At 37.0% G+C, this 27,069-nt stretch overlaps 2 protein-coding genes across 9 annotated transcripts in view; one reads left to right on the top strand and one right to left on the bottom strand.

Annotated features, from left to right (window-relative positions):
- Positions 1-4,186: 4,186 nt before the first annotated feature.
- Positions 4,187-8,926, bottom strand: LOC116265138 (stress-response A/B barrel domain-containing protein UP3). Of its 7 annotated transcripts, none has more exons than XM_031645657.2 (11): positions 8,421-8,926; positions 8,187-8,313; positions 7,847-8,028; positions 7,003-7,142; positions 6,828-6,896; positions 6,200-6,338; positions 5,536-5,598; positions 5,413-5,456; positions 5,063-5,208; positions 4,810-4,864; positions 4,187-4,647 (listed from the first exon to the last, which is right to left on the bottom strand). In XM_031645657.2, exons 1-9 carry the CDS (start codon positions 8,731-8,733, stop codon positions 5,122-5,124), a joined length of 1,164 nt encoding a protein of 387 aa, XP_031501517.1. In that variant the 5' UTR covers positions 8,734-8,926; the 3' UTR covers positions 4,187-4,647; positions 4,810-4,864; positions 5,063-5,121. The 7 variants fall into 7 exon arrangements, with proteins under 7 accessions (XP_031501517.1, XP_031501516.1, XP_031501515.1 ...); XM_031645656.2 differs by having other exon boundaries at positions 4,187-4,657; XM_031645655.2 differs by having other exon boundaries at positions 4,187-4,684.
- An 8,609-nt stretch (positions 8,927-17,535) lies between these two features.
- The window catches only part of LOC116266483 (K(+) efflux antiporter 1, chloroplastic-like), a 54,223-nt gene continuing 44,689 nt past the window's right edge, over positions 17,536-27,069 (top strand). Inside the window, exons 1-4 of one of the 2 annotated variants that reach the window (XM_031647739.1) lie at positions 17,536-17,733; positions 17,969-20,106; positions 20,697-20,865; positions 21,094-21,184. In XM_031647739.1, coding sequence (XP_031503599.1) covers positions 18,053-20,106; positions 20,697-20,865; positions 21,094-21,184 — 2,314 coding nt within the window. In that variant the 5' untranslated portion in view covers positions 17,536-17,733; positions 17,969-18,052. The remainder of the gene's footprint in view (positions 17,734-17,968; positions 20,107-20,696; positions 20,866-21,093; positions 21,185-27,069) is intronic. The other variant, XM_031647740.1, reaches the window with a different exon arrangement.

Consider the following 27,069-nt stretch of genomic DNA (forward strand, 5'->3'; position numbering starts at 1 on the left):
CGGCATCTCAGAGTTCATCAGCCACCTTCCCTTCGGTTGAGGGAGAATGATAACACACGAAAGGAGGATGCTAACGCACGAAATCAGCAACCAACGCCAGCTCTTTCCATCTCTCACAAAACAGCTCATCAGCAACCGACGCCCCCTCCAACAGTTGTTGCTCTTTCCATTGATAAGGCACCAGCTCACGCACAAGAGAAACTGATGCCCTCCACGCCTCACGCGCAAGAGAAACCTTTGTCTCTCCAGCTCATAACCTTCCCACATCATTAGGTGCAAGAGATAAAGATGATGACAATGGAAAGAAGATCCATCGGTTTCAACAAGAGAGAGATTTAAGGAATCAAAATTGTAGATGGAAAGGAGGGAAAGGAGCACAGAAAATGGCATGTGCATTGAACTCGAATTCATTTGTAAAATCTATATAAGCCCCATATGTAAGGAACCAGTCCATTGAAAAAAAAAAAACAATGACTGAGATCGTGGAGTAGGATTATTCCGAACCACGTTAAACTTTCTTTCTCATCTTCTTTCTTTGTCACAGTAACCAAGGAGTAAAGAGTCGAAAGGATCTCTTTCTCGTAGCTGCATAAATGGTGCGGCTCATGCAAATGACTAGGGCATTGTGCCTCTTGTTATCACCCTCTCCTGAGCTCTCTCTCTCTCTCTCTCTCTCTCTCTCGCTCTCTCTCTTCCCCACTCTCTCACAGTTCCTTACTCTTCCCAATCTCTCGCTCTCATTCTCACCCTCACTCGCACTCTCATGTTCTCCCTCTCATTGTCTTCTTTACTGGTTGATGTCAGGCTTGTGAGAATTGATTTTTTTCCCTTCTCAAGGATGCTAGTTTTGGGTGCTGGAGTGCAGCAGAAATTGGGAACAGCAATAGACGTTTTATGGCGATCGGTGGCTGGAGGAGCGTTTGGGATGACTGTTAGAGGACTCCTACCACAGCTAGAGCTCTGCAAGAGTGGTGGGCAAGACCCATCAAGCTTATTTTATTGAACGTCTTCCTTAAGAACGTGGGTAACTATCATTTTATTCTATTGGACTTAAAGTTTGATGTGTTTTACGGTGCATGATAGAAATTATGCTTTAATGGTGTAGGCTTAAGACCAATCCAGTGGGTAACTGATGTATTTTATGTGGAATTGTATGTTGTTTTGCTGATTATGTCATTATGTTGAATGTTGATTAATTGATTAGAAACATGATTGAGGGCTAGTAGCACATGGGTGTTGGGGCGAAAAAATTTAATGATAGGGACAGGTTTTGGACCTTTTGGATTTGAGACTGAGCTAACGCCTAGATTGCTCCCTATTTTATTTTTGTGGAGGTATATATTGTGGTATAAATTGCTGAAAATCATGAATTTGAGGGACTGCTGAAAGTGGGAATATGAGACTAGCTCTTTTTTCCATTTTAAGAATAAATATTAGATGATAGAGAGCGTTAGGTAAGAGAGTTGTAAATTGAGTGGGACGGGTAAATTTGGATTCACGAATAAAGCTCATTGTTGTGAATGAATGAATAAATATTGTGCAATAATTTATAGGCTAATGTTATTTTTAGAATGCAAAAGTGATATTATTTCTCAAATTTCAGTTCGGGTAAGTTTATACAAAATTGAATCGGTTATTCAGCCTTAGCAATTTAAACTTGATGTTAATTAATGTGACCCGTGATTAGACATCACTTCTAAGCCTTGTGATTGTTTGACGAGAAAATTCCATGAGGACATATGTATATAAAGACTCGGGAAAGTTAATATCAAGTCATGCTTAGGGTGATCAAAGAAAATGTTACAAAATTAAGTACTTGGGCTTTTAGTTAAGGATTTCCAGGAATTGATGAGCTAAGAGACAGTGGAAGACTCCTAATTGACCTCAATTTTTCCCAAGGGTGTGTTAAGGTCGAATTAAGTTTTGTTTGATGTGATTGTCGAAATTGGGAATGAGACATTGGATTGGAATCAAGCAGCGGGATCACTCACATATAAACTTCTGATAGTACAAAAAGCTTGTAGGGTTGACAATTTTGCCTTCCCTCCTTTTGATGCATCAACTTTGACTTTGTTTATTCACTGCCTTGAAATTTGCACTATGAACTAGTGTTGAACAAGCCGACTCAAGAAATCATAGTTCTGAATTTTTGTACGTGAACCAAAAATATCGAGCCAACCCTGAGGGAGAGGATTCAAAGCTTGGATGATTTTTGTTGTTTGTAAAACGCACGTCAAGTATGATAGCATTCCAAGCACATCCCTACTTATTGCCAAATATGAATTGTCTTCTGCACTCCCCAAGTGTAGTTTTTATTTGGATAATCAGATCATATGAACATCTCCTTGTTTTGAATGACATGGGAAATAGGTGTTCTATGTGACAAATGAATGATCGTATAAAATTGTTGATTGTCTTAATTATTGGGTGACGGAATAAGCATGCTAGAAATGAAACTGTTTAGGACATTTTTAAGCAAGATATCGAGTCGAGTACCTCATTGACCCGATCATGCATTAGAAAGCATCCTAGCATGATTATTGCTTACGACAGCTATGTGTCAACTATAGATCGAGGCTACTCTGTGTGGCTCGCTTGGCTAAAATTCTCTATGAACTGAATGATGTACAAATCTCTTTTTCTTTATGATTGTGAAATGATTTGTATCAAATGAATTAAATGGTGAACTTCCCGTTTATTGCACTCTGATACATGTGTGAGTGTACTCTGCATTATACATGGTCAATGTAGACCTAGAATGGTAAGTTGAAAGTGAGGGGGTTACCCTTTGAGTTTTGTTCAGCTAGCTCTACAGGCAATGAGTGGATGTATGACCTCCTTACAAATGTGGTTTAGGGTTGGTTTGTGCTCAAGAGGTTGAGCCGACCTTGTGTTGTAGCCAAACATAATGTGTATGCATTTTTACATCACTAATTCCTAAGAAATGTTAATGTTGAATTGAGGTTAAATGGTATGTTTAAGATATATTTCACCTTCACCACTGGTCTTGCCTGCTTGGAGTGAAGACGGTGCAAGGCCACAATGCATCATTATGTATTGTACTTAAGAGTGTTGGGCTCTCGCCTTCCCAATCTAGATGTCTTATTGAAGGCCAAGAAACTCCCCTTGAAATATGTTCTTCCTTGGTGGATTGCTCTATCACTGAAGCAAGTACAGATCTGTAGTATTTTGGACCGCCACAAGGGCTATCTCCTGACCTTGAGGTTGCCCATCGTGTGCACACATCTGTGTTTTGCACTAACAAAAATAGTAAATTGAACATGAAAATGTGAATGAATTGATATAAGTAATAAAGTGTATTGTTTATGACGATTGGTTATGTCTTTATATTTTGTGGTATGTAGAAGGAATTGCATTGATAGTATAAGATAACGCATGTATTTGTGTATAGTTGGGGCTATGGTTCCTTGTATTCTTAGTTTCCATATTGTAGCCTTTATTCTAGAAGGTTAGGAGTGAACACTTATCTGGTTCGTCAACATACTTTGAAAGTTCAGCCTTTTGTTTTTTCTCCTTTTTGGATCCCAGCAAACCATGGCAACAAGTTTATTAGAGGATGTAGCTCACATCCTACTAGGAAGTTCTGTGCATTATCGTGTCGGTGTGCATTATCGTGTCGGCGCGTCGTGTCTTGCTTATATGGTCCATGGATGTCTTGTTTGGTTTGAAACATCATTGTTTTGTCTTGGGGTCACTTGTGATCACATAAAGTTGTTATTGTACGAGCAATCTTCTGTGCATAAATAAAATGTTTAGCCTCATTCTTATTTTAAAATTGTAACTGTACTTTGATTGTTGTGTCGTCGCACCTTGATGTCTTGTGTTTAAAAAAAAAGGTGAAAATCAAGGTGTGACAAAGTATGTCCTGCATAATCATTTGGTTAGTTAAAATATTTTGTAACTAGATCATGGCAAGCTCTTATTTCAGCTAATGACTGCCATAGTTACTTCACTTGACCAGCATTGCATATATGACAAATTAAAAAATGATAAAGATAGGAGCTGTTTCTCTAATTTCCTTTATGGTTTTCAAGATGTAAGAGTAACAGTTTAGAGAGAAACGAAAAATTAAAGCTATTGTCTGAAAAATACAAATAAAATATAAAAACATTCCAATTATTTAAGCAATCAAAGAAAAAAAAAGTACTTGCAAGCATGCAACTAATGATGGCCAACCATGGGTGCTTGGAGAACACAATCTTATAAGCAAGAGAAGGATCTTAAGTGTCACTCAAGCTTGAGACTGTGCTAAACAACAAAGAGTACTCCCGCCATTTCGCTGATTTTTGAATCTTAACCAGAAATCAACAGCTAACCAACTTAACTACCCACTGCCAACCCACTTGCACAGGAACCATGCAGCAGAAAATACACCACAAATATTACACTTGGGGATCTCTTTTCACTAAATACAGATGGGTGCATGTCGAAACATGACACTGGAGGATTGCATTTTGCAACAGCACAACTATAATTGTAAGTATTGCTAGCCATGTAGGCCAGTGATTTTACAGAAAAAAGTCTGGACAGGTCATCTACCAACGTTGTAAATCCCCTAGTACATACATTCCTCTCTCCTGTTTTAGAATTTCAATGAATTTCTTGTGAAAGAGAACAAGATCACTCCTGCAGAAAACTTCCAGAGGATGGAGATCTTTCATTTCTATTGAAATGTCAAGTATTAATCTCTCACTAGTATTATCAATGAACTTCATCAAAGACTTGTTTAATTAGATAAGGCTATTAGGAAGATTATTGTGAAAGAAAGTTTGCTGGGAAGGTAGTTACCTTGTTTTAGGCTAGCAAGTAGATGAGATCATATTCCCAGTCAACATTTCCACTCCTGCAGGCATGCCGACAGTTATCAGAAATGAAAGCCATGATGGGGTAATAGACTTCAGTTTGCAATTCTGAAGACCGATTTTTCAAGGAAAAAGTTATCAAGCATGTTACAAAAACCTCATAGAATTTGACATGTTAGTTCAACCACTACCAGGAAGAATGTAGAGAAAAATAAACCCAGTTCAAAGATGAACCTCACATTTGTATGGGCAGCAGTCACCTGAGTTGTCTTGAACCAGCAAATACATCCAAGCTGAACTATAATACCTGAGCACCCACAGGATCAACAAGGAAATATACAGCTAGTGATTTCCTGGTAATAGGTTTGAATTTCTTCAGCCACATCTGCATTGCAGCAACTACATGATAAGTTCATCTGTATGCAGATATGCATCAACATTTATTGCATACACTATGTATATTTATCTGCAGCAAAACAGCAATACATTTCCACACATTCCAATGCATTTAATCATCAACATGTGCAATGCACCTCCTGAGTGTATGCCCATAACACAGTTATTATATAGCAAAGAAGTAACCCCATACATCTGCATACTCTGAGCTTTCACGGAATTCCTCCAATGCTTCATCTGCAAAAAATCAAATATAAATAATTGACATAGAGGCAAGATAGTCTACTCTGAATTTCTTCTTATCCAAACAGCTTACAGGATGGAAAACGTATCACTACACCATGAGTATATTCACCATCATTAGTGCTGAATTTAGAACCTAGAAAGCAATAAAAATATTGTCAGAACTACAAACATACATATACAAATGTGTCCACGTAATAATCATCTTTCAAGTATGGAGAAAGGACAAGGAAAAGATGATGAAGACCAAGTTTTGCAATGCATTTATCATATGGATACTCCATCTTAACTCCACCCACATACCTATATAGAAACTATATTGAAGATTTCAACAAAATGGATATAACCCCATATCTTGAGCCATACCATGTAAAATAAGCATGCCATTAAGGCACATTTAGACATATCTATTGGCATGATCAAACTCAGATGCACATGAAACACCTCTGGAGTCAAAATTGGCTTCACCATGCAAATGCATCAACACTTTTCCACTGCCATCTATTTTACCAGTTCCGATCAGTTTCATGACTTGAATGACTAGTGCACTACTCAGTAACAGAAAACAACCACCTTGTTTACAGCTCAGATTTACAAAAAGGAATAAGTTCCAAAGCAATGGTATCAAATTGTTTTTGTTCCTTCTCAACTAAGCTATGATTTAACAACTTTAACTCATGGAGTGGTCACTCCTATACCAAACCTCCTAATGTACATACAAAGAGTCACAGACATACCTTGAGTGGACTGTACAATCAAGAAACTGAAGGCCTCTGTAAGAGTTACAAGGGCACAAAATGCATCTTCCACATCTTCAGCAACTGCATCGTCATAAACTGATATCAAAAGCAGAAACTCCACTCCATACTCAAAGGCCTGTACTTGTAACAATTCAACGGTTTGTTACTCAATCAAATACTTAATATTTTAGAAAATAGAAATAGGGGAACATTGTTAATAAATATTTTGGGACCCATAACATGGGTATATGGCATTTGACAAGAAAGAATGGAACATATCCTTCGACTTTGCTGCATCATTAAATGTTGATATGTACTGCAAGCACTGAATGTTAAATTTAATTGATTCTCTTTTCCTTTTTTCTTTTTTTTCTACTTCCAGGCAGAGTAATATAAAAGAATCTCATCCTTCCATGTATTTGATGATAAAGTGAATCATTTGCCAGGAGAAACTGTCAAATAAATGCAAATAATTTCATTTTTTCAGCTCTAAAGCAGGATTGCATTTCAAGCCTGGAGGCATCAGTCCCTTGATAGATTCTAAGATCATCAAGAAGACAAGAACTCTTTCTTTTTAAGATATAGTGGTAACTGGTAATTTATTGTGAATGAGAGACTACCTAACCTCTCCCCGTCGAAATATTGGCAGGATATCATCTTCCACTTCTGATTCATAGTCCAAACAGATCAAATCCTGCAAGCAAGCACATTAAAGCATTTGTAAGAACAACCAACCAAATAATCTGTAAATTGCACAGATAATGTTATAAAGGATTATAGGTACATAACGTGAGGCATACATGGCAGTGAGGTAAAACATGTTCTTCTAGGACTTTTCTGTATAATGGATTCTGATAGAACTTTGCCAGGTCCTCCTTCCTCTGGAAGCGCATATAGACTCCATGAGTGCAACCATCATCATTTGGATCAGCAATACGACCTGCAAGGAGCAACTTTACATTTTATTCTGGCAGATGTCCACCTGCACATGTTCCACAGTGCAGGGCACTATTAATATGGCAGTGTGCCACATGTATAATTGTTCTAGACTGATATAGTTAAGATTTAAAAAATCTGAAGCATTAGAGACCTGAAGAACTAGAAGAAAGGAATGAAATATAAGATAATATGTTTAAAAATTATCACATGGCAAAATTATTGTATTTACGAAGTGAACAAATTTATAGTGAAAAGACGAAGCGAAATACTCATCAGAATTCATTTTCTATTGAGCAATACTTGTCCTCAACCTTTGTGGATCACATGGCATTGTCAATAAGAAAAACCGGGAGACAAAACAATTTCCCTGATCTAGACCTTTTCTCTCAAAGGTTGAATTGAAGGATCCAGGGAGGGATCGCTTCGTGACCCTCCCCTATCTGATGAACCAGCAGGCATGGTCCGTGTTATTCCGCAATCCCACTCTAACAGGTTCTACGGCTGGTTGCAAAATGCAGCAGTGGATTTATTTATATTGCCTAAGCTGACCAATCATTTCAATTATGCCCTCATTCTAAACAATGCCATTGATACATTTGAATAAATTGATTTTTTACATTATGGAGAGCAAAATTAAGAAAATTTATATGCTTGGCCGATCAGGGAAACGGGCAAAAAAGAAGCTAAAGAGCATATAATTTTTACCGTATGGTTCATCCTTCCTCAGAGGGAACATGAGTAAGGAGAGCTGAGGGATACCTAAAGATATTGCCAGAATGCCACTCATGTGATACTGTGAGGTATAGAGAGAATCAAGCATATCCTTCTCATCATCTTCCAATAGATCGCTTTTTGCTTTAAGAAGAACAATATGCTCTACAATTTTTCTGTCACAATGACAAAAAAAGGATAGACACGAATTCATCTACTTCCATCAGTATTGTTATCCCCTTAAAATTTTGAAAGGAAAAAAATTTTAAAACTGCATTATGCACATCCATCTATGAAGCGAGAACCGATTTTAAGTAATAGATAAGCAGATCACCTCTTATTGGCAAATGACGATTCAGCCGCGTCTGCACTAACTTTCCAGCCATCTGAATGTGGAGATCGAAAGCTCCTGCCTTTCCTCCATTGCCAGTGCTTTCTGATTCTCTCAAACAATCGAAGATCTGAAGCGCGCAGAGAAGGAGAGAAAAGCAAGGGAATGAGAACACAAATAGACAACAATTCACGAAGCAAGGAGGAAAGCGACGTTCTCGGTGAAATGGAAATTCACAAGCAGAATTTTTGCCAAAAGTGTTGAGATCCCCGCCACATGAGCCAAGGGGCATGCGCGCAGCAGAAGAGAAAAAAGAGGACTGTGGCGGGAGCATCAGAGCACTGTTGAGGAGCGGGCGAGGGCAGCGAGGAAGTGAGACGGAAACGAAGGCAACGGGGTTTGAAGAGAGCACGCAGCAGCAGAGAGCCATCTCTCTCTCTCTCTCTCTCTCTCTCTCTCCGTTCATCTTTCCATGTCCACGAAGATATGGGGATTTGAAAGGAAGCGGGAAATGGGTGGACGACGAAGCGCAGCTGGTTATCTGGTACATCCGATCATCGATCGAAAGTCGGAACTATTTAAGCGGATGTAGGAACGAAACTCAGATCCGATGGGCTGAATTAAGATTTGATCGGTTCGCTGTTTCATAACAGACGTTTGAATTGAGCAGACAAAGGAGTTCCATCCATGGATGTCAATGGACGTTTATCGACGCAGAAGATTTTTTCAGCCGTGTGTGAATTGGGCAGACATTTATCTACGGCAATGTCCCCTTTCATTTGAATACAGCATGGACAAAAACTAGTTGAGACAAAAAGAATGACGGTTACGCTGCACAAATTGACAATGCCCAATAAGCAATCCACTTTTAACAAAAAATACATTTTTCTTATGCAGGAGGAGATACTATACAATTAGGCCGAGCGTCAGGTAGGATCAAACTAAACTAGAATCTAAAAAATATATTACGCAACTAAAAAATAAATTTTAATTTTTTTAATATATATATATATATATTCAATTAGTTGTGGTGGGATCACGACGTAGGCTTCCCCACCCCTGTACACAACAATGACTTGCCAAACAATAAGGTGCCTATTTGCACATAAAATTTGATTGTTCCATGTGTCAATCCTTTAAAATTTGACTCTCTTTTATTTGATTTGCAATCAGTCCGTACGAAACTTGAATATTCCTAACCCCTTTACTAAGGGTAGGCAAGCCAAGGACAATGCTTTACCCTTCTATTGTCTAAGTATTTGAATGTCATCTTAATCCCAATGCAAAAATAAAACAAACGTCATCTTAATCCTAATGCAAAAATAAAACATGCCCTAAATTCTAAAAGTAATGGTTTGTTAATATCTAAGTTTGACTCATAACTTAAGATTCATAATGGAATGTCATTAGATTATCTCCATTGTCATCATAAGTCATGCAACGATTTATGCTAAGCTATATGGTGCATGCATTTCAAAGATTTGATTATTAGAATTGGATCGTTAGGGTTGAAAAGTTGATAATTGGAACTAGATCAGAAATTTTTGATTTACTGATGCACAGATTTGAAATGGAATTTTGGAAGACTTGTTTTAGGTTGAAATTTAATATTTAAAAACAATGTTTTAAGGGTTCGAATTTTAAGTTGACAAAGTTTGGAATGTTTCAAGTTTGGGAGTTGGGATTTGAATTTTACGGTTTTTGAAAAAGATATGAACTTTAAATTGTGGCATGATTTAAAATTTTGTGCTTTGAAATATTAAATGTTTGGTTAAAAGTGAGGAAGGATTTATGTTTGAGTTGAGGTTAATAGTTTAAAATCTAAGTTTTTGCTTTATGATTTTGTGATTTTTTAGGTTTAGGCTTATTTCATGGTTTAGTTTAAGGTTGGAAAGTAGGTTATTGCTTTGGTGTTTTGGTCCTAAGTTTTTGGGATATCATAATCATTCAAATCTTTGAGGTTTTTAGAAAAGCTTGTTTTGAAATTCTTGTGCTTTTTGCATTCTTTTGAAAAGCATGGATGCAACTTAAAAACAAATTTTGAAGTAAGAACAGATTATTCTTATACCGAAGTTATTACTTAGAGTATAGTACTAAGTCCATCTCATTAAATTCTAAGTCGAAGTGAATGTGTGCTATTGTGAACAAAATACGAAATTTAAAATCAATGCATGCTTAATCAAAGTGAGTTTATTTGAGGATTTTAAAGATGATTTTTTATTTCCCATGGGGATTAATCATCTTAGGATCTCAATTAAACATGTGTTGTGTGTGTGTGAGTTGAATCCTAAAATAGAAAATAAACTAAATGAAATGCATGAAAATCAAAATCAAAACTAACAATTTAAAATAGAGAAGGAGGGGCATGTCTTTCCGCATATTATCGAGTTGACAAAGAAACTAAATGTAAGTGAACTTAGTTGAAGTCTTGAAAAGATGATTATTTATTCCCTATAACAAAGTTAGTAATGTTAAACCAAGCATGGTGTATGCAAACATGAGACAAAACAAAACTATGTAAAGTTGAAAACTACCAATTATCGTATTCTAAACATAAATTAGTGAAAGAAAACATGTCTAATCTAAGTGATGTTTTAGTAAAGCTTAAGAGACAATCGTTAGTTCCGTAATCCAAGATTACTACCGCGGTTAGGGATTGATAATCTATAAGGCTTTAGTAAAACATGGTATGTGCATTGTCTAGGTAAACTTACACCTAAGCTTAATAGAGTGACATATCTGACTTTTAAGTAATAAAAAAATTAAATCAAATTAGCATGCTTATTTGAAATTCCAAAACATAATTATTTTATTCTCTTAAATCAAGATTAGTAGCAGGATTGAGGGATTAATCACTCTTAAATTTCATCTAAACTTACTAATTAAAGATAACCAAAGTATAAGAGAGTGAGAGGCATACCTAACATCTTTTTAGGCCTAAAAAGAAATTTAATTATAATATACTCTAAATGCTATGAAAGTGAAAGCAGACTAATATTATGATGCAGAAAATTAAGAAGAAAATGGAAATGAGGAGGAACTTACCTAAGAGAGTGTTCCTTGGAGGCCAATGAGGGAGAGGAGATAAGAGAGAGAGAAAGAGAAAATGAGGGAGGAGAGGGAGACTCAAGGGATGAAGCAAATGGGGGGGAAGAAAAGGCTTGCCCTGCCAACATACGAGAAAAATAATAATAATAATAATAATCACCACATAAGGGCATTTTCATCGTTTTACATGCTAAAAAATAGGTCTAACTTCATGTTCAAATAAATAATTATTCTCAAGAAAAAACATAATTACCTTAAAAAGGTATTTTTGACATTTCACAAGGTAAGAAAGTTAGACGGACTTAGTTAAAGGTCATTTTTTACCATTTTGGCCTGGTCGGCCCATCCCTGGCCAGGCAAAATGCCAAAAGACCCCATCTTAGCTGTGCTGGTCAGCCAGGGGCGGCATGGCCTGTTTGGCGCAGGGTGCTGCGGCCAGGCCAGGGCCAGTGCACGGCCTGGAGCGACCCGTGCATGGCCTTGACGTGGCATCTTGCCTCTTTGTTCAAAATTTTAGGGAAAAAATGTGGTAATTTCAAAAAATTAAAAGGTATTTTAGGGGTACTTTGGAAAACTTTATATTTTGATATTTTGAAATGAAACCCAGGGTAATTTGAGAAAACCTTGAATGTGATTATTGATCTGACTTTTAGGTTTTGGATGTGATTATTGAGAACTAAATGGAGATTTGGATCCAAAACAGATAGTGACAATCTAAATGGATTAGAAAATGATATTTTGGATCGAAATGGATCCAAAAGTGACATTTTGGAACTGAATAGAGCCAAAAGTAAGAGTTTGGATCCAGAAGGATCTGAAAGTGATGATTTGGATCCGAATGGATCCTAAATGATAGTTTGGATCCAAAAGTAATGGTTTGGATCCGAAAGTGAAAGTGTCGATCTAGATGGATCTAAAAGTGATAGTTTGGATCCAGATGGATCCAAAAGTGAATGTTTAGATTCTGATGGATGCGAAAGTGATAGTTTGGTTCTTGATGGACTCAAAGTTGATGATTTGGATCTGGATAGATCCGAAAGTGAAAATTTGGGTCCTGTGGATCCAAAAGTGATAATTTGGATCGAAATGGATCCTAAAGTGAAAGTTTGGATCCAGTTGGATCCGAAAGTAATGATTTGGATCTATATGGATCCGAAAGTAATGGTTTGAATCCAGATGGATCCAAAATGACCGTTTCCATCCAAATGGATCCAAAAGTGATCATTTGGATCCAGATGGAGCTGAAAGTAAAAGTTTGGATCCAGATGGATCCAAAAATCATAGTTTGGATTCAGATGGATCCGGAATCAAACTTTGAATCCAAATGGATCTGAAAGTGAAGGTTTGGATCTAAAATGGATATGAAAGTTGGATTTGGGCGAATAAGGTCCAGAAGATACATTGGAATCTGAAATTGATAGTCTGGATCTGAAACGGATCTAGAAATAAGAGTTAGGCATAATTTTGGATTTGAATGAATGTCCAGTTCGGACTTCGATCCAAAATGGGTCTGGAGATGAGACTTGGATCTAATTTGAATCTGAAAGTTGATTTTTGAATCTAAGTTACTAGATCTTGAGGCTGTGAAGGTTGAGTCAATGTTTGAATTTGATCTCCAGTAGATGACAAAATAACAACGTAGAGGTGAAACTAAAATTATATATATATATATATATATATATATATATATATATGGTTATGGGGTGGCAAAAATTTTGGAGTGAAAATTTTGGGTGTTCACAACGCCAAAGCACAATAGGAACAAACAGTTTGTGGATGTGGAGAATTGCACAAAATTCATTTTATGAATACGGTTTAAATGAACTGCTCTACTTATATACACAAATAGATAAGAAGAGTTGTGTTACATGATTATCTACCTTGCACTCTCAAGACGGACATCATGGTAGCATGTCCCCGTAATGCACTAACAAATAACATACTCCATTTGAATTATCTAAACCTAATTATATAAAATCCAATTAAGTAAAATGCAATGAAAACTAAATCCAACATGTAAACGTTTATGTTTTGTAAGACAAATCCATCTCAAATTATTGTGAAATCCGGTGTTTTTTTGTCTCCGTGGATGTCATACGAGAGGAATTTGAGATCACTACCAAAATAAATTTGATGATTTTCCGGGAGATGCGAAAATTTTTATTAGTTTCACTTTTTTATTTATTTGTTTTTGAGTTCTCCTGTTGCTACTACGGTAGGCGAGTCATATTATTTTTTAATGAAATGAAAAAAAAGTTTGTTTTTCTAATCCTTGAGTCTGCAAGCATCCATTGACTTGGCCATTGAGGCAGAATCCAGGAATAATGACAAAGCTTGTTTAGCCAAATACGAAAAGAAATTCCTATTTTGATCCTTGCATGAGGAATTGAAATCAGTTAGTCACTAGATGTTTACAGATGGTAAAATACTAAAAAACTATCGCTAAAAGCGTAATGCAATAGAAGCATTATCAACAATTTATAGTCTAGTCACGGCTTATGTTACTATCAATAATGGTTTATGGTGCATTTGACCACAACTTTTTAAATATTTAGCTATCAGGCCCAAAAGATTTCAAATTTGAGCAAAAATTGTTGTGTTTATGATTTTTTTACAATAAAGATGAAATTTTTCACAAAACTTGCCAAGGGCTTGAAGTGAATCTTCATTCACTTGAAAAAGAAAAAAAAATGCTATGAGTAATTATTTTCAATGCTTCTATGCTTTGGAAATATGTGGTGAATCCAACACACATAATTGATTTCAAATATATCCAAGTGAAGATGATCAAACCACGAGCGAAAGGCCAGTCAAAGTAGTACATAAGAAGGAGCAAATAGTTTGGACCAAGTTAACTGTCAATAAAAGTAGAAATCGCAACGCCATGGCCGAAATGGATGTAGGTTGAATCAGGAATAGAAATAAGAATGAGCTTTCCCTATCTATTTGGGAAAAAAATGTATGATCTAACTTTTGTGGATAAAATTCTCTTTTTCAGAGTAAAAAACTAATATCTAGTGACTTTCTCAATAAAAAAATTCTTTTTCGTTATATTTTGTGAACAAGGGTAAAATGGAATTTCACGTGCTATATAGGCTATAGCAGCAATTGGGGGAGAATTTATGTCTGGTGAGCACTGAATAACTATTCATATGCATTAAAATTTATGCAAATACATAACTATAGAGATTAGAACATAACGGCACAAATAGAAAATTTTGAACCATAAAAAGGTAAACATGAAATATAGCATGTATGCAATGAACCCTACATAGAGAGAGAGGGAGAGAGAGAAGGAGGAAGAAGATAATAAATGCTAGCAAAGGAGGAGGAAAATAGTGACAGGAAGAAGAAGAAAGAAGAGGAAGGAAGAAGGAGAGATAGGAAAGAAGAGGTGGAAGAAAAAAAGGCTGGGTTGCTGCAGCCACAATGGAGAGATGGGCAGGCCAGCAAGGGAAAAAAAAAAAAGGGAGGAAAAGAAAAAACTTTTTGGCCTTTCCTTTCTAGCTTTGTGCTGACGAGTATACGAACCCCAAGCGCCTTGGTTCTCAAAAAAATGACACACACACACACACAGTAGTCAGCCGCAAAACTTCGGCTGCAATCAGCAGAGAGGAAAAAAAGAGATGCAGTGATGGGCAGTCATTGGTGAAAGTGGTAAAATTCAAGAATAGTTATTGGGTATGGCAGTTTCTCAGTCATGCTTGCCCTGTTGAAAGCTTAAGGAGTCCATGTTCCAATTGGATTGATCCATTTGTTATTCAAAGATAATGTGGAGATTGATATAATTTAAAAGTTTGATTAGAATGAAAACGATCTTATACATTAGCATATAAATGATATCTATTTAGGAGAGCATGACCTTGAGTTGAGATGGCCTCCTCGAAAAAAACCCATGCATAAGAAAGGATGACAAATTGCGTAGGATAGCTCTTTGTTGACTATGCATGTAAAATATTATTTGTTGGTTGGATGGAATTAATCCTAATTACAAAAATAAACCTATTATAAGTAAATTGGAGCTCCAAATTATTTAAATTATGACATACTAAATACACATATCTCTTGGGTAAACCTAGTATACACATATCATATTAGTCCACTTGTCCCAATGATTGGAATTTAGTATGAATTTCTATTGAAAAGCACAAATAGAAGTGAACATGACGATTATGGCTTCTGTATTATTTTGATCGAATGATGAGCCATTGAGTGTGAATGGAACTCATTGTGATTTAGGTTTAATGACAATTGTTATGCCAACATGAATGGCTAAAAATATGTGTAGTTGTTTATGTGTCCAATATTAGCTGGTTGGACTTGGCATTTAGTACAAGTGCACCTTATCTTTTCCATTGGCTAGCCTGCTCTGAGTGCAAGTAAAGCAAGGCCCCAGTGTGTGCTTTGGAATGTAAAGTTTTTGTTATCGTAACCTCTAACAGGGGATGAACATCAAAATGCATGGATGAACATACCATAATATTCATCATTCAATGCAACATGTCATGATCCATTAGAATTTTGGGCCATCATAGCGCTTCTATTAACCAGGATGTCATCTATGGTTTGCACACAGTTGTGTTTTGCATCATCAAGAAGTATGATTGAAAAGTAAAAATATGAAATGACCATAATACGATGAGTAATATGTGTTTGATTGAATGGTTAACATTGAAATGTGAACTCTGCTTTTATGAAAAATTACTTAATAGATAATTCTCCTACTGTCAATAACATTGGAAAAATTGCTTTTATGGTAACTGAGTAATGATATGTTTGATTGAATGTATAATTGAAAATTTTAATGATTGATCGAATACATTGTGATTGGGTGTATTATGATCCAATGAATCCTTGATCGATAAATGGTTGATGAGTGCATGGTGTCCAGTGATTCTATGAAATTGTATCACACAAGTTAATCTACTCTAAATGTTGAGTTCTATGTGGGAGCTATGGTAAAAGTCTCATATGTAATAAGAACTGTGGCAGGGAAGTTTTATTGTATTGGATAGTGTAGTGCCTCTAAATTAATGAGCGTAACTCATATTTTACTATATTTTACTGAGAAAAATGTGTCATGTGTGATGGTGTGCCATATACAATTTATGCTTTCTTTTTGTTGGTTTTGTGAAGCTATCCCATAAGTATAATAAGATAAGACATCTCTTTTATATAAATGTGTTTGTATATGTTTGTTTTCAATAAGTCTGATTCGCATTATGAGTTGGTTGTGATTTGATATGAGGAGTGAGGAGAAGTTCCCATAAAAAAGGAAGGATGCCTCATAAATACCAAACCAATGGCAAACAACATGATACCCAAGTGAAAGTCTACAAATGCAAAACTAGGGAAGAAACTTCAATGCTAAATTGTTGCCCTAAGGAACAAGAAGAAGATATGGCACTTGGACAATGGAAGAAGAGAACCTGTGGAGAATAAGGGGAAAAAACAGAAAAACAAACGTGAATCAAATCCTGTAAACAAATGCTAGCAAGTTGTGGGAAACAAAGGGAAGAAGAACATATAGGTCTGCAACTCCTTCAGCCTTGGATGAATCCATTAATGTTCTTTAAGAAATTTTAATCATAACATGGAGAATTGCTTAGGAGTACCATACTTTGGATGTTTGTGAAAGAACTCAAAATACCCATATTTGCACAAGTAGGGTTTGGTGCCACCATGAATAGCATTCTTTGTAATTTTTCTTAATCTATTTGGATGACAGTTTTGGATGTGGATTCATGTCTTGGTCTGGTCCAAGATCTATCATCTTCAATTTGGAGTGGTTTGGGATCCATATTCCTCTACAAAAAGATCCAAACCACAAAAATATCAATCATTTTAACATTGATTTCAATGCAATTCGGACTCCATGATCTTGGTGCCCAAAACCATGATATTGAACACTAAATTCATGGATGAATGCATGCTTTTAAGGTTCAGAAAGTGATGGATTTCTGCTTCCTTGGTAGGGTAATAGAATTCTCTTCCCCTTTTGCACAAATTTTTCATATCAAGCTTTCGAACAACACTTCTGTCCTGTTTGGCAATTGCAGGGGCTGTTGGAGGGACACTCTTATTGTATTTCTTCATCGAGAGGCAACCACCAGGCCAGTTTCAAATATTCACCTTGTAAGAAGAGAGGGAATTACCAAAGCAAAAAATAATGAACTTGTAAGGTAAAAATTTGGACGGTCACAACAAAAGATTGGAACCACTCAGCCCTAAGGAATCGTCCCAAGGCACGGCGAACTTATAAGGTAAAAGTTGAACGGTTTACAAAATATTGGAACCACTCAACCGTCCGGAATCATCCTAAGGCACCGAAAAATTCGAATCTCCTCAGAGACTTAATTTTCCATTTTTCCATTTTTTAAGATGGAGAAAAAACCATTAAACTAGACAAGAAGCTCCCCTTGAGGGTTGCCCTCCTCGTCTTCCTCTCTGTTGTCGACGTGCGGGAGCCTTGACCTAAGCTGCTTTCATGGTAGAGTTTCGGGTTTGTGACATTCTTAACTGTTCCATATCTTTTCCCAGGGATAATCTGCGCCTTTTTTTTTTTAACAATTTTTCGTCATTGGTTGGGCTTGCTAGCAATCGGTCTCCGAAAGGAATGCTCGATTGTCACTTTCTTGTTGCTTTTACTTTGTGATTAATCGGGCTCGGTTGGAAAAATTTTTACGTCGTTGATTGTGTTTGGCGCATTTTGATAGATTTAAATGGTTGAATTACAGAGGATTGTGGGTGATTTTCTGCCTGGAAAAGGAACCAGCACTTGGTATTAGCTCAGATTCTTGTCCTTTTGGAGTTTGGTGGACATGGAGGTTGCGTCCAGTTTCCTTCAGACTAGGGGAGTTGATGAAAGATGCTGTTTCAATCCATCTTCCACATTGGGGACCTGGTTTCACGAGCGTGAGTTTGTTCGGATTCGTGGTTGCCGGACGAAGTTCAATTTTCGAGCAGTCAAAAGGGAATTGAGCATTTGTTGCTGGTTAGGTTCGAAGGGGTTGATTGGGGGAACAGGAACTGGCTTTAGTAGGGCAAGACCAGCTAGGCTAAGCAAGGTTGTCACCTCCAGAGGTGCGCTTCTGCACTTTATGCAAGGAAATCTGAACTGTGTGCCTGAATTGAAGGTTCCAGGGCGGAGGAGAATGCACGTTGATTGCGGACATAATGGCAATGTGGTGGATGATTCTTTGTATTATGTTGATTCGGCGGAGAATTCATTGGAAGATGGCCGTGTGGAGTCAAGCAGCAGTTTGGTTAGTGGAGAAGGTCCAGCTACAAACAGCCAGTACTTGAATACATTGGGGGGAGTTGGTGAAGGCCAAACTAGTGTTTTGGGTAGTCCTGATGCTTCCTCTAGCTCTTCTGAAGAGATTCCAACTGAGGGAAATCCTGCTACTGATGATTTCTCTAAGTTGGAAGAACTCAGGGAATTACTTCGGAAAGCAGTGAAGGAACTGGAAGTTGCTCAAATGAACAGCATCCTTTTTGAAGAGAAAGCTCAAAAAATATCAGAAGCTGCAATTGCTTTAACGGATGAAGCGGAGAATGCGTGGAGTCAAGTTAACTCAACCATGGAGATCGTGCAACGGATGGCTATTGAAGAGGCTGCTGCAATGGAAGCAGTAAAGAAAGCAACCGAAGCTCTGTCAACAGCTGAAGCCAAGTTAAATTTGGCAGTGGATGCTGCAGAAGGTACTAAGTTAACAGACGATGAAAGCAAAGGTAATAGAGTGGCTGAAGATGAATTGTTACTAGCTTCATCCATTGACGCTGAGGTCACACCTGATAATGTTACCTTAGATCAATCAACGGATGAATCTGACAAGGTGAATGAGAAAAAAACTGATGGCATGGTAGAAATACCTTGGATTAAAGAAAAAGAGGCGTTGATACGGGCAAGGGATGATGTAAGGGATTGTCAAGTTACTCTTGCTAGTTGCGAGGCAGCTCTTAGGCAGATACAGAGCAGGAAAGAAGAGTTACAGAAGGAGGTAGATCGTTTAAGTGAGGTTGCTGAAAAAGCTAGACAGAGGACTGTCCAAGCAGAGGAGGATGTGGCAGAAATTATGCTTCAGGCTGAGCAGGCTGTTGCCATTGAGCTAGAGGCAACTCAGCGTGTAAATGATGCAGAAATCGCACTGCAAAAACTAGAGAAATCCATCTCTGATAATTCTCAAGCTAGTTCAGTTCATACCGTTGATGATGTACCATCATCAATGGTGGCGGTTTCAGATTCCAGATGTCAGCAAAAAGATGTTGAGGAGGACTGTGGAACAGAAGAGGTAGTGGTCATTGATGATGTTAAGAGTGACTCAGAGGATTTTCATATCGATGCCATGTTGACTACTCCGTCTCAGACACCTGAAATTGTGGAGAAAAGTGTAGAAAAAGATGAAACACTGTCTACATCTGAGGCTGGTGTTGATTTTGGAGAGAGAATGAATGTGCAGGAGATTGCTGAAATTGATGTTGATGCCCAAAGAGATGCAGAAATAGAAGATGAAAAATCACGAATTGTCTCTCTGATGAAAAAGCAGGAAATGACTAGTGAAAGCTCACCTTTCGGTACTAGACCAGAATCTGCAGCTATTGAAACTGATGCTGCAAAGAGCACAGAGTTGGAAACTGAAAAGGCAAAGACACTTTTCCAGTCCAAAAAACAGGATATACCTAAAGAGACTACACCGCCCAATGCCCCAAAAGCTTCGTTGAAAAAATCTTCCCGCTTCTTTTCTGCATCCTTTTTCTCATTCAAGGATGATGAGGCAGCATTTACTCCTGCCTCAGTTGTCCATGGGTTTGTCACTACAGCACGAAAAGAACTGCCAAAATTACTTGCTGGTTTGCTGTTTCTTGGGGTTGGGTAAGTCTCGGTGTTTCTCCATCCTATGCACATATCTTTACCTGCTTTGTGTGATTACTATTGGGCCTATTGGCTTTTGCTGGTGTCCTCCATTGTTTTCAAGAAATGCATGTAAGTCTCAAAATTACTTGGATGAGAGTAAAAACAAGCGCCAGTTAATCATAAACAGAGAAAGAAGGATTTATTCCACAGACTACTATAGTTCTCACCTGTTACATACTATAAAAAAGTTTTAGATGATTCCTTATTAATCTGAAAGAACATGTGATAGTGCTACATGAAATATCACATATGAGATCCTTGTGATGTACTGCAACTTGAAATTTCTGATTTCACTATGCAGTGATCATAGTGCAGCTTATATTATTCTAATGGATAGCTTTAGTAGGCTGATGGAATGTATCATGTCCATTCAGCATTATTTTAATGTGCTTGGTTGGAAAAACAAAAGCCATGTTAGACTTGTTGACTTGCTGTGAGTGTTTCCAAGGTTAACCACTAGTGCATGCACATTCATGGTTCTTTTGGTTCTTATCATGATTGTTTTTCTTCTAAACGTAAAATTATTTATTTTATTGGGGTTGTTACAGGACTTTGTTTCTTGTTATTCGCCTAGAGAGAAGTTCCCAGGTAATTCAACAACCAGACATGGTTGCAGGTCTTGAAGAGGTTACTTCATCAGCGAAGCCTTTAGTACGACAGCTGAAAAGGTTTCCTAAGAGAGTGAAGAAACTAATTGATCAGTTACCACATCAAGAGGTATGTGGTTACTATACACATAGTATTATGCTTTCTTATTAGCATCCTTTAGACATGCTTGATGCAGATTGGTTGGATCAAAGAAATAGAGAGGTGATTTGACACGTTTAATATGGTTTCTATTACCTTTTTATATGATGAACTTCTATTTTTCACATCAGTCTCTATTTCTTTGGATGCCTTCATATAATGTCCTTGTCTAGTGACTACTGAAATATGCTTCCGCAGATTAATGAAGAAGAAGCTTCTCTTCTTGACATGCTTTGGTTATTGCTCGCAAGTGTTGTCTTTGTACCGATGTTTCAGAAAATTCCAGGGGGTACGTTGATCTTAAAAGACTGAAGGCTTCTAAGTTGTTTGCAAATGCTACTTATGAAGTTGTATGCTAGATATTTTTAATTATTATCTACTATCTAGGACTTTCTCCATCCGGAATATTTGTAGATCCCATGCTTGTTTTGAAACTATCATGATATTAACGCCAAAAATAAAAAACAAAAAACGGAAAAAAGTCATGATATTTTGAAAAAAACAGGAAAAAATATTTATCGTGTTTTCTTGGTGATTTTTTTCATTTTTCTATCATTGATATTATCATGGATTCTTCAAATATAAACTTAAACTAAATTATTTTCATCATTTTTATTATCATTAAAACATTCCTTTTATCACTGTTATATAGTTTTATTTATGTTTTCTTATTAGCTTCTCATTTATTTCATTTATACCTATTTTTTTTTATATTTTTTTAATTTTTTCGAGTTTTTCCTGAGATTTCCCAAAAAAAAAACAACTTTTCCGTTAAAAACCCGAGAAAAATCTTGCCGTTAAAATCCTGAGAACGACTTTTGTGACAATGGTTTTGAGATACTGTGGACTTTGTTGTTTATTAATCTGTAGCTACTGGTTTATAACATTGTAACAAAATACATGATGAGTGACTATCTGCTTTGGTAACATTGCGTGGCCTTCCTTGTGATCAACGGGGCTATATTTACCTGTTGATAGAAGAAAGTCAGGTGACACAAGATGCTGAATCTGACATCTATCTTTCGAGCGCTTATCTCTGATTTTCTTGTTTTGGTTCTTATGGATGATTATGAGTAAAGGCTTAGCCTGTGTTTGAGAAAGTGGATGATTTTTATGCTTGACAATATTCATAATCTTTATGTTAATGTCTTTAGGACAATAATACTTTTGAAATCTGGTGTAAGCTTCACTTTGCTTTTCACCATGTACAGATTGTGCAGAAAATAGAGATAAGGAAGAGAAGAACACATGATAGATGAGAGGCTAAGAAACATGGGGCACACCTCTTGTCCCTAAACTTATATTAGAATCCGTAAATAAACACTAATGACTAAAACATAATATACAATATGAAAATTACAACATATGCCATTGATAAGTGATGTGTTAAAACATAAAAGAACATGTGTTTTGGACCCATATCCAAAGGACCAAAACACGTTTATTTTAACACCCTCCCTCAAGTTGTACATGGTCTTTGAGCATGTACAACTTGCTCTTCAATAACTAGAATTGTCACCCTGTTAGGCCAACCAGCTAGTACTGGATCTTGCATTCTCTTCGGCTCTTTGTTTTATGTTGATTTCCTGTTGGAGAAGCTTTGCATGTAGCTCTTCAAAAGAGGGCAACTTAGGAAGACATTGCAGTGCAGTAGTGAGTTTCAAACTCATGGCCTAATCCATTGATGAGTTGCTGTACTTTAACTTTATTTGAAACAACACTCCCTATGATAACCAACTGGCCTGTGATCCCCTTCAGGGGACCTATATGTTTCATAATTGACATTGAACCTTTCTTCAAATCCTGGAACTCCCTCTTAAAAACAGAACCCGTGCCTCTGATATCTAAGAATATGTCTGCAATAGATGATCCCATAACTGTGCGGCTGTATAATCATCTGAAAGTGTGGCTAATACTTCCTGAGAAACTGTTGATGCGATGTAAGTTCCCAAAGTTGATCACTTTTCCTCCAGAGTCCATATTGTGTATTCTGGGTTCTTGGTTGATGTTGTGGACGTGACACCCTTCACATCCTTTGTTTCCTGCACAATAAAACGTGGTGGTGCAGAAGCAGAACCATCAAGATGCTCATCAAGATACTGGCTCCATATAAATGGAATATTCGCCTCGTCCAGGTCAAGAAATTGGAATGAGAGATTTTTTCTGTAACCAATTGGTTTAGGAAATTGGCTGACGGACCAGAGTTCAAAGAAAATTCCATAATGAAAAGCAAAAAGATCTGATGGGCAACAAGGGTCAAGACTGAGAACCAGAAATCTCAAGGAGAAAATAAGAGATATAGAACCAACCAGCTAGCAGTACTTCAATGAGGTGCTGCAAAACTAGTACAGAAACTGAGAATAGGTTGCTTTCTTTTTTTTTTGCCTTCTTTTTTTTTTGGATTCAGTAGAATGCGATAATAACAAGGATGTTGTCTACTGAGATGGAGATATCCTTGAGCAGCAATGTTCTAAATTCATAGCAACAAAGAGGGCTGCTGTTGGAAGAATGAATAAGTTCACGTCAAAACAAGTAGAAAGGATAGCACATCAAAATAAGAATGGACAGAAGTAAACAGCAAGCAGCGTTAAAAAAATAGAAGAAAAGAGAGAAGTTAACATGCATATAATGGAAGAGTTTAAGGGCAGATGGGAACCTAGATCCTGGAAAATGAATATGAGCTAAGAGAGGACAGAATCTGAGAATAGGTTGCTTTCTCTCTTTTTTTTTTTTTTGGGATTCAGTAGAATGCGATAATAACAAGACAGCAAGCAGTCTTTCCAAAAAAAATCACAAGACAGAACAGTAATAAGTTCATGGTCTGAATAATAGAAGAAAGAGTAATCGATAATGATAGAAATGTAGCACCAATATCTGTAACCCGAAAACAGCACTCACGCAGGAAGATAGAGAGAGAGAGAGAGAGAGAGAGAGAGAGAGAGAATGAAAACAAGAAGAAACTGAGGAGAAGAAGCCGTAGCCAAAATGGTTTGCACGGCCTCTATTTATAATCTCATTTTCAGAATTCTAAGAGTCTCCAATCGTAGAATCCTAGGAGATTTCACAAGCTCCAAGGACATTAATTACATCATAGAAACCTAAGAGACTTCACATATTACAAGGATATTAACTACAACATAGAATCCTAGGAGACTTCCCATATAACAAGGATATTAACTATAACATAGAATCCTAGGAGACTCTTCACATGTTACAAGGACATTAAATATTTTAACACATTCTACAAGGAGGTGGAATCCTAAGAGACTCCTCTTCAACGTGCTGGTGAAGGATTTATATTTTAACACCCTCCCTCAAGTTGTGCATGGTTTTGCACCATGTACAACTTGCCTTTTAGAAACCAGAATCGTTCCTTTGTTAATCCTTTTGTAAATAAGTCTGCAACTTGTTCATCTGTACGAACATAAATAGGCTGAATTTCCTTGTCTTCCACCTTTTGTCTAACAAAGTGTTGATCAATCTCAATGTGCTTTGTTCGACCATGTTGTACGGGATTAAAGGCAATGTTAATAGCGCTTTGATTATCGCACATTAACATTGATGTTTTAATCTTTTCTCCAATGTCTTCTAGCAAATGTCTAACCCATGTAACTTCAGCAGTACCTGCAGCCATGCATCTGTATTCAGCTTCAGTGCTGGATCTTGCTACTGCCTTTTGCTTTCGACAACTCCAAGACACAAGATTACGTCCAATGAAAATACAAAAACCAGAAATGGACTTTCTTTGATCGGGATCTCCAGCCCAATCTGCATCTGTGAATGTCATAAGTTGATGTCCAGTAGTTATATTTTCACTCTTACCATAAACTAAGCCATCTCCTGCTGTCCCTTTAAGATATCTTAATATTCTTTTGACAGCATCCATGTGAGTATCTCTAGGTGCATGCATAAATTGGGATACTTGATTCACAGCATATATAATATCTGGTCTAGTAAATGTAAGATATTGAAGTGCCCCAACAATACTTCGATATTGCGTAGGATCTTCATATAACTCCCCATCTTGAGCACTTAGTCTTTGATTTAGAACACTAGGAGTTCCAACAGGCTTACAATCAGACATACCTGACTTTTTCAACAAATCCAACGTGTATTTCTGTTGTGTCAATGTGAGGCGATTATTGTGCCTATCAATCTCCACTCCAAGAAAGAATCGTAAATCACCAAGCTCTTTCATTTTGAAGTTTTGCATCATCAAAACTTTAGCTTCTTCTATGTGTTTTTCTGAATTGCCTGTGATAACAATATCATCAACATATATAAGAAGTAAAGTAAATATGTTTTCCTTTCGATAAATGAAAAGAGAGTGATCTAGAGGACATCTCCGAAAACCACATTCTTGAATCTTGCAAGAGAAACTGTCAAACCACGAACGTGAGGCCTGTTTAAGTCCATAAATAGATTTTCTTAGTTTGCAAACCCATGCATGAGAGTCTCCTTTCGTGTATCCTGGAGGTTGTTCCATATATACTTCCTCCCTTAAATCACCATGAAGAAAAGCATTCTTCACGTCCATTTGATGTAGTCTCCATCCATATTCAACTGCCAATGATATAATCACGCGAATTGTTCCCATTTTGATCACAGGGCTGAATGTCTCATCATAATCTTCTCCATATTGTTGTGTAAACCCTTTTGCTACTAACCTTGCTTTGTGTCTTTCTATGCTGCCGTCAGGTTTGTATTTAATTTTGTATACCCATTTGGAGCCCACTACGTTCTTTTCGTGTGGCCTCGGAACGATCTCCCATGTTCCACATTCATGCAAGGCATCCATTTCTTCTTTCATAGCCTTTCTCCAATGATGTGATTTTGATGCTTCATCAAATGAAGTAGGTTCTTCCTCCTTGCCAACTTTTGCCATGAATAACTGAAAATCAAGTGATAAAGAATCATAGCTAACCCACCTGTGAATGGGATGACGAATGCGTTGGGATCTTCTAAGGTGGGGCATGTTGTCTTCTTCACTGTGAGCATCTCTGTCCCTTAGTCGTCGACTGTAGATAAGACCCGAATACCGATGTGCATCGTTGCTCTGTTCATTATTGTTTTCGTGATGACTTAATGACTGTGTTGGATCTTCTTGATTTTCACTTTGAGCCATATCCGACGGTTGTATTGCTCTCTCTGAATCTTCACTTTGAGGCACATCATTTTCTATAACAGGATCTGCATTGAATAACTGTGTACTGGTCCAGGGATCATAAGATTCAATGGTCATAGGCATTTCATTTGTATTATCAAAACTATGTTCATCAAAAATGACATTTCTTGAAGTTTTGATACGTTTAGTTGTTGGATCATAGCATCGAAAACCTTTATATTCATCAGCATATCCAACGAATCTACATTGAATAGCTTTGTCTTGAAACTTGTTCCTCAAGGCAGCATCAACGTGAACATAGCATACACAACCAAAAACCTTCAAGTTCTTGTAATCAGGTTGTTTGCCTAAGAGTGTAAAATATGGCGATTTAGACATCAAGAGTGTCATAGGCAAACAATTTATTATGTATACAGCAGTATGGAAGGCTTCAGTCCACAAGGAAATGGGCACATTAGTATCATGCATCATGCTCATGGCGCTTTCAACTATATGTCGATGTTTCCGCTCAACTACACCATTTTGTTGTGGTGTGTAAGGGCAGGAAATTTGTCTAGTTATCCCTTTTTCACGTAGAAATTCAATAAAATCAAGCGAGGAATATTCTCCCCCTCCATCACATTGAAAATGCACCACATTGGATGAAAATTTAGTTTGAATCATGGCATAGAAGTTTCGAAATATGTGAGGTACTTCTGATTTGTGTTTCATGAAGTAAATCCAGGTGAAACGTGAGTAAGAGTCAATGAATAAGACATAATATCTTGACCCAGACATGGAATCAATAGGGGCTGGCCCCCATACATCAGAAAAAATAGTTTCAAAAGGTTTGGAAGCCCTTTGATTTATATTATGGAAAGGTAAAACATGACTCTTACAAAGTCCACAACTTGAACATTTTTTGACACTTGAAGTAAGAGGTAAACTTGATCTTGGAATGAGACTATCTGTGACAAGTTTTTCAATGAAATGTCGACCACAGTGTCCTAGCCGACTATGCCACAAATCAGACTCCAAAAATTGGTTAGGGCCCCTTACTTTTGATTGAA

This window comes from Nymphaea colorata, chromosome 12 (genome assembly GCF_008831285.2).
Source record: "Nymphaea colorata isolate Beijing-Zhang1983 chromosome 12, ASM883128v2, whole genome shotgun sequence".
NCBI classification, from domain to species: domain Eukaryota; kingdom Viridiplantae; phylum Streptophyta; class Magnoliopsida; order Nymphaeales; family Nymphaeaceae; genus Nymphaea; species Nymphaea colorata.

Coding starts and splice junctions, on each gene's coding strand:
- LOC116265138 (XM_031645657.2), bottom strand. CDS start 8,733: ATGTACCAGATAACCAGCTGCGCTTCGTCGTCCACCCATTTCCCGCTT. Junction 8,029..8,186: donor TCGTCATTTGCCAATAAGAG/GTGATCTGCTTA, acceptor TCATTGTGACAG/AAAAATTGTAGAGCATATTG. Junction 7,143..7,846: donor GAGGAAGGATGAACCATACG/GTAAAAATTATA, acceptor TGCTCCTTGCAG/GTCGTATTGCTGATCCAAAT.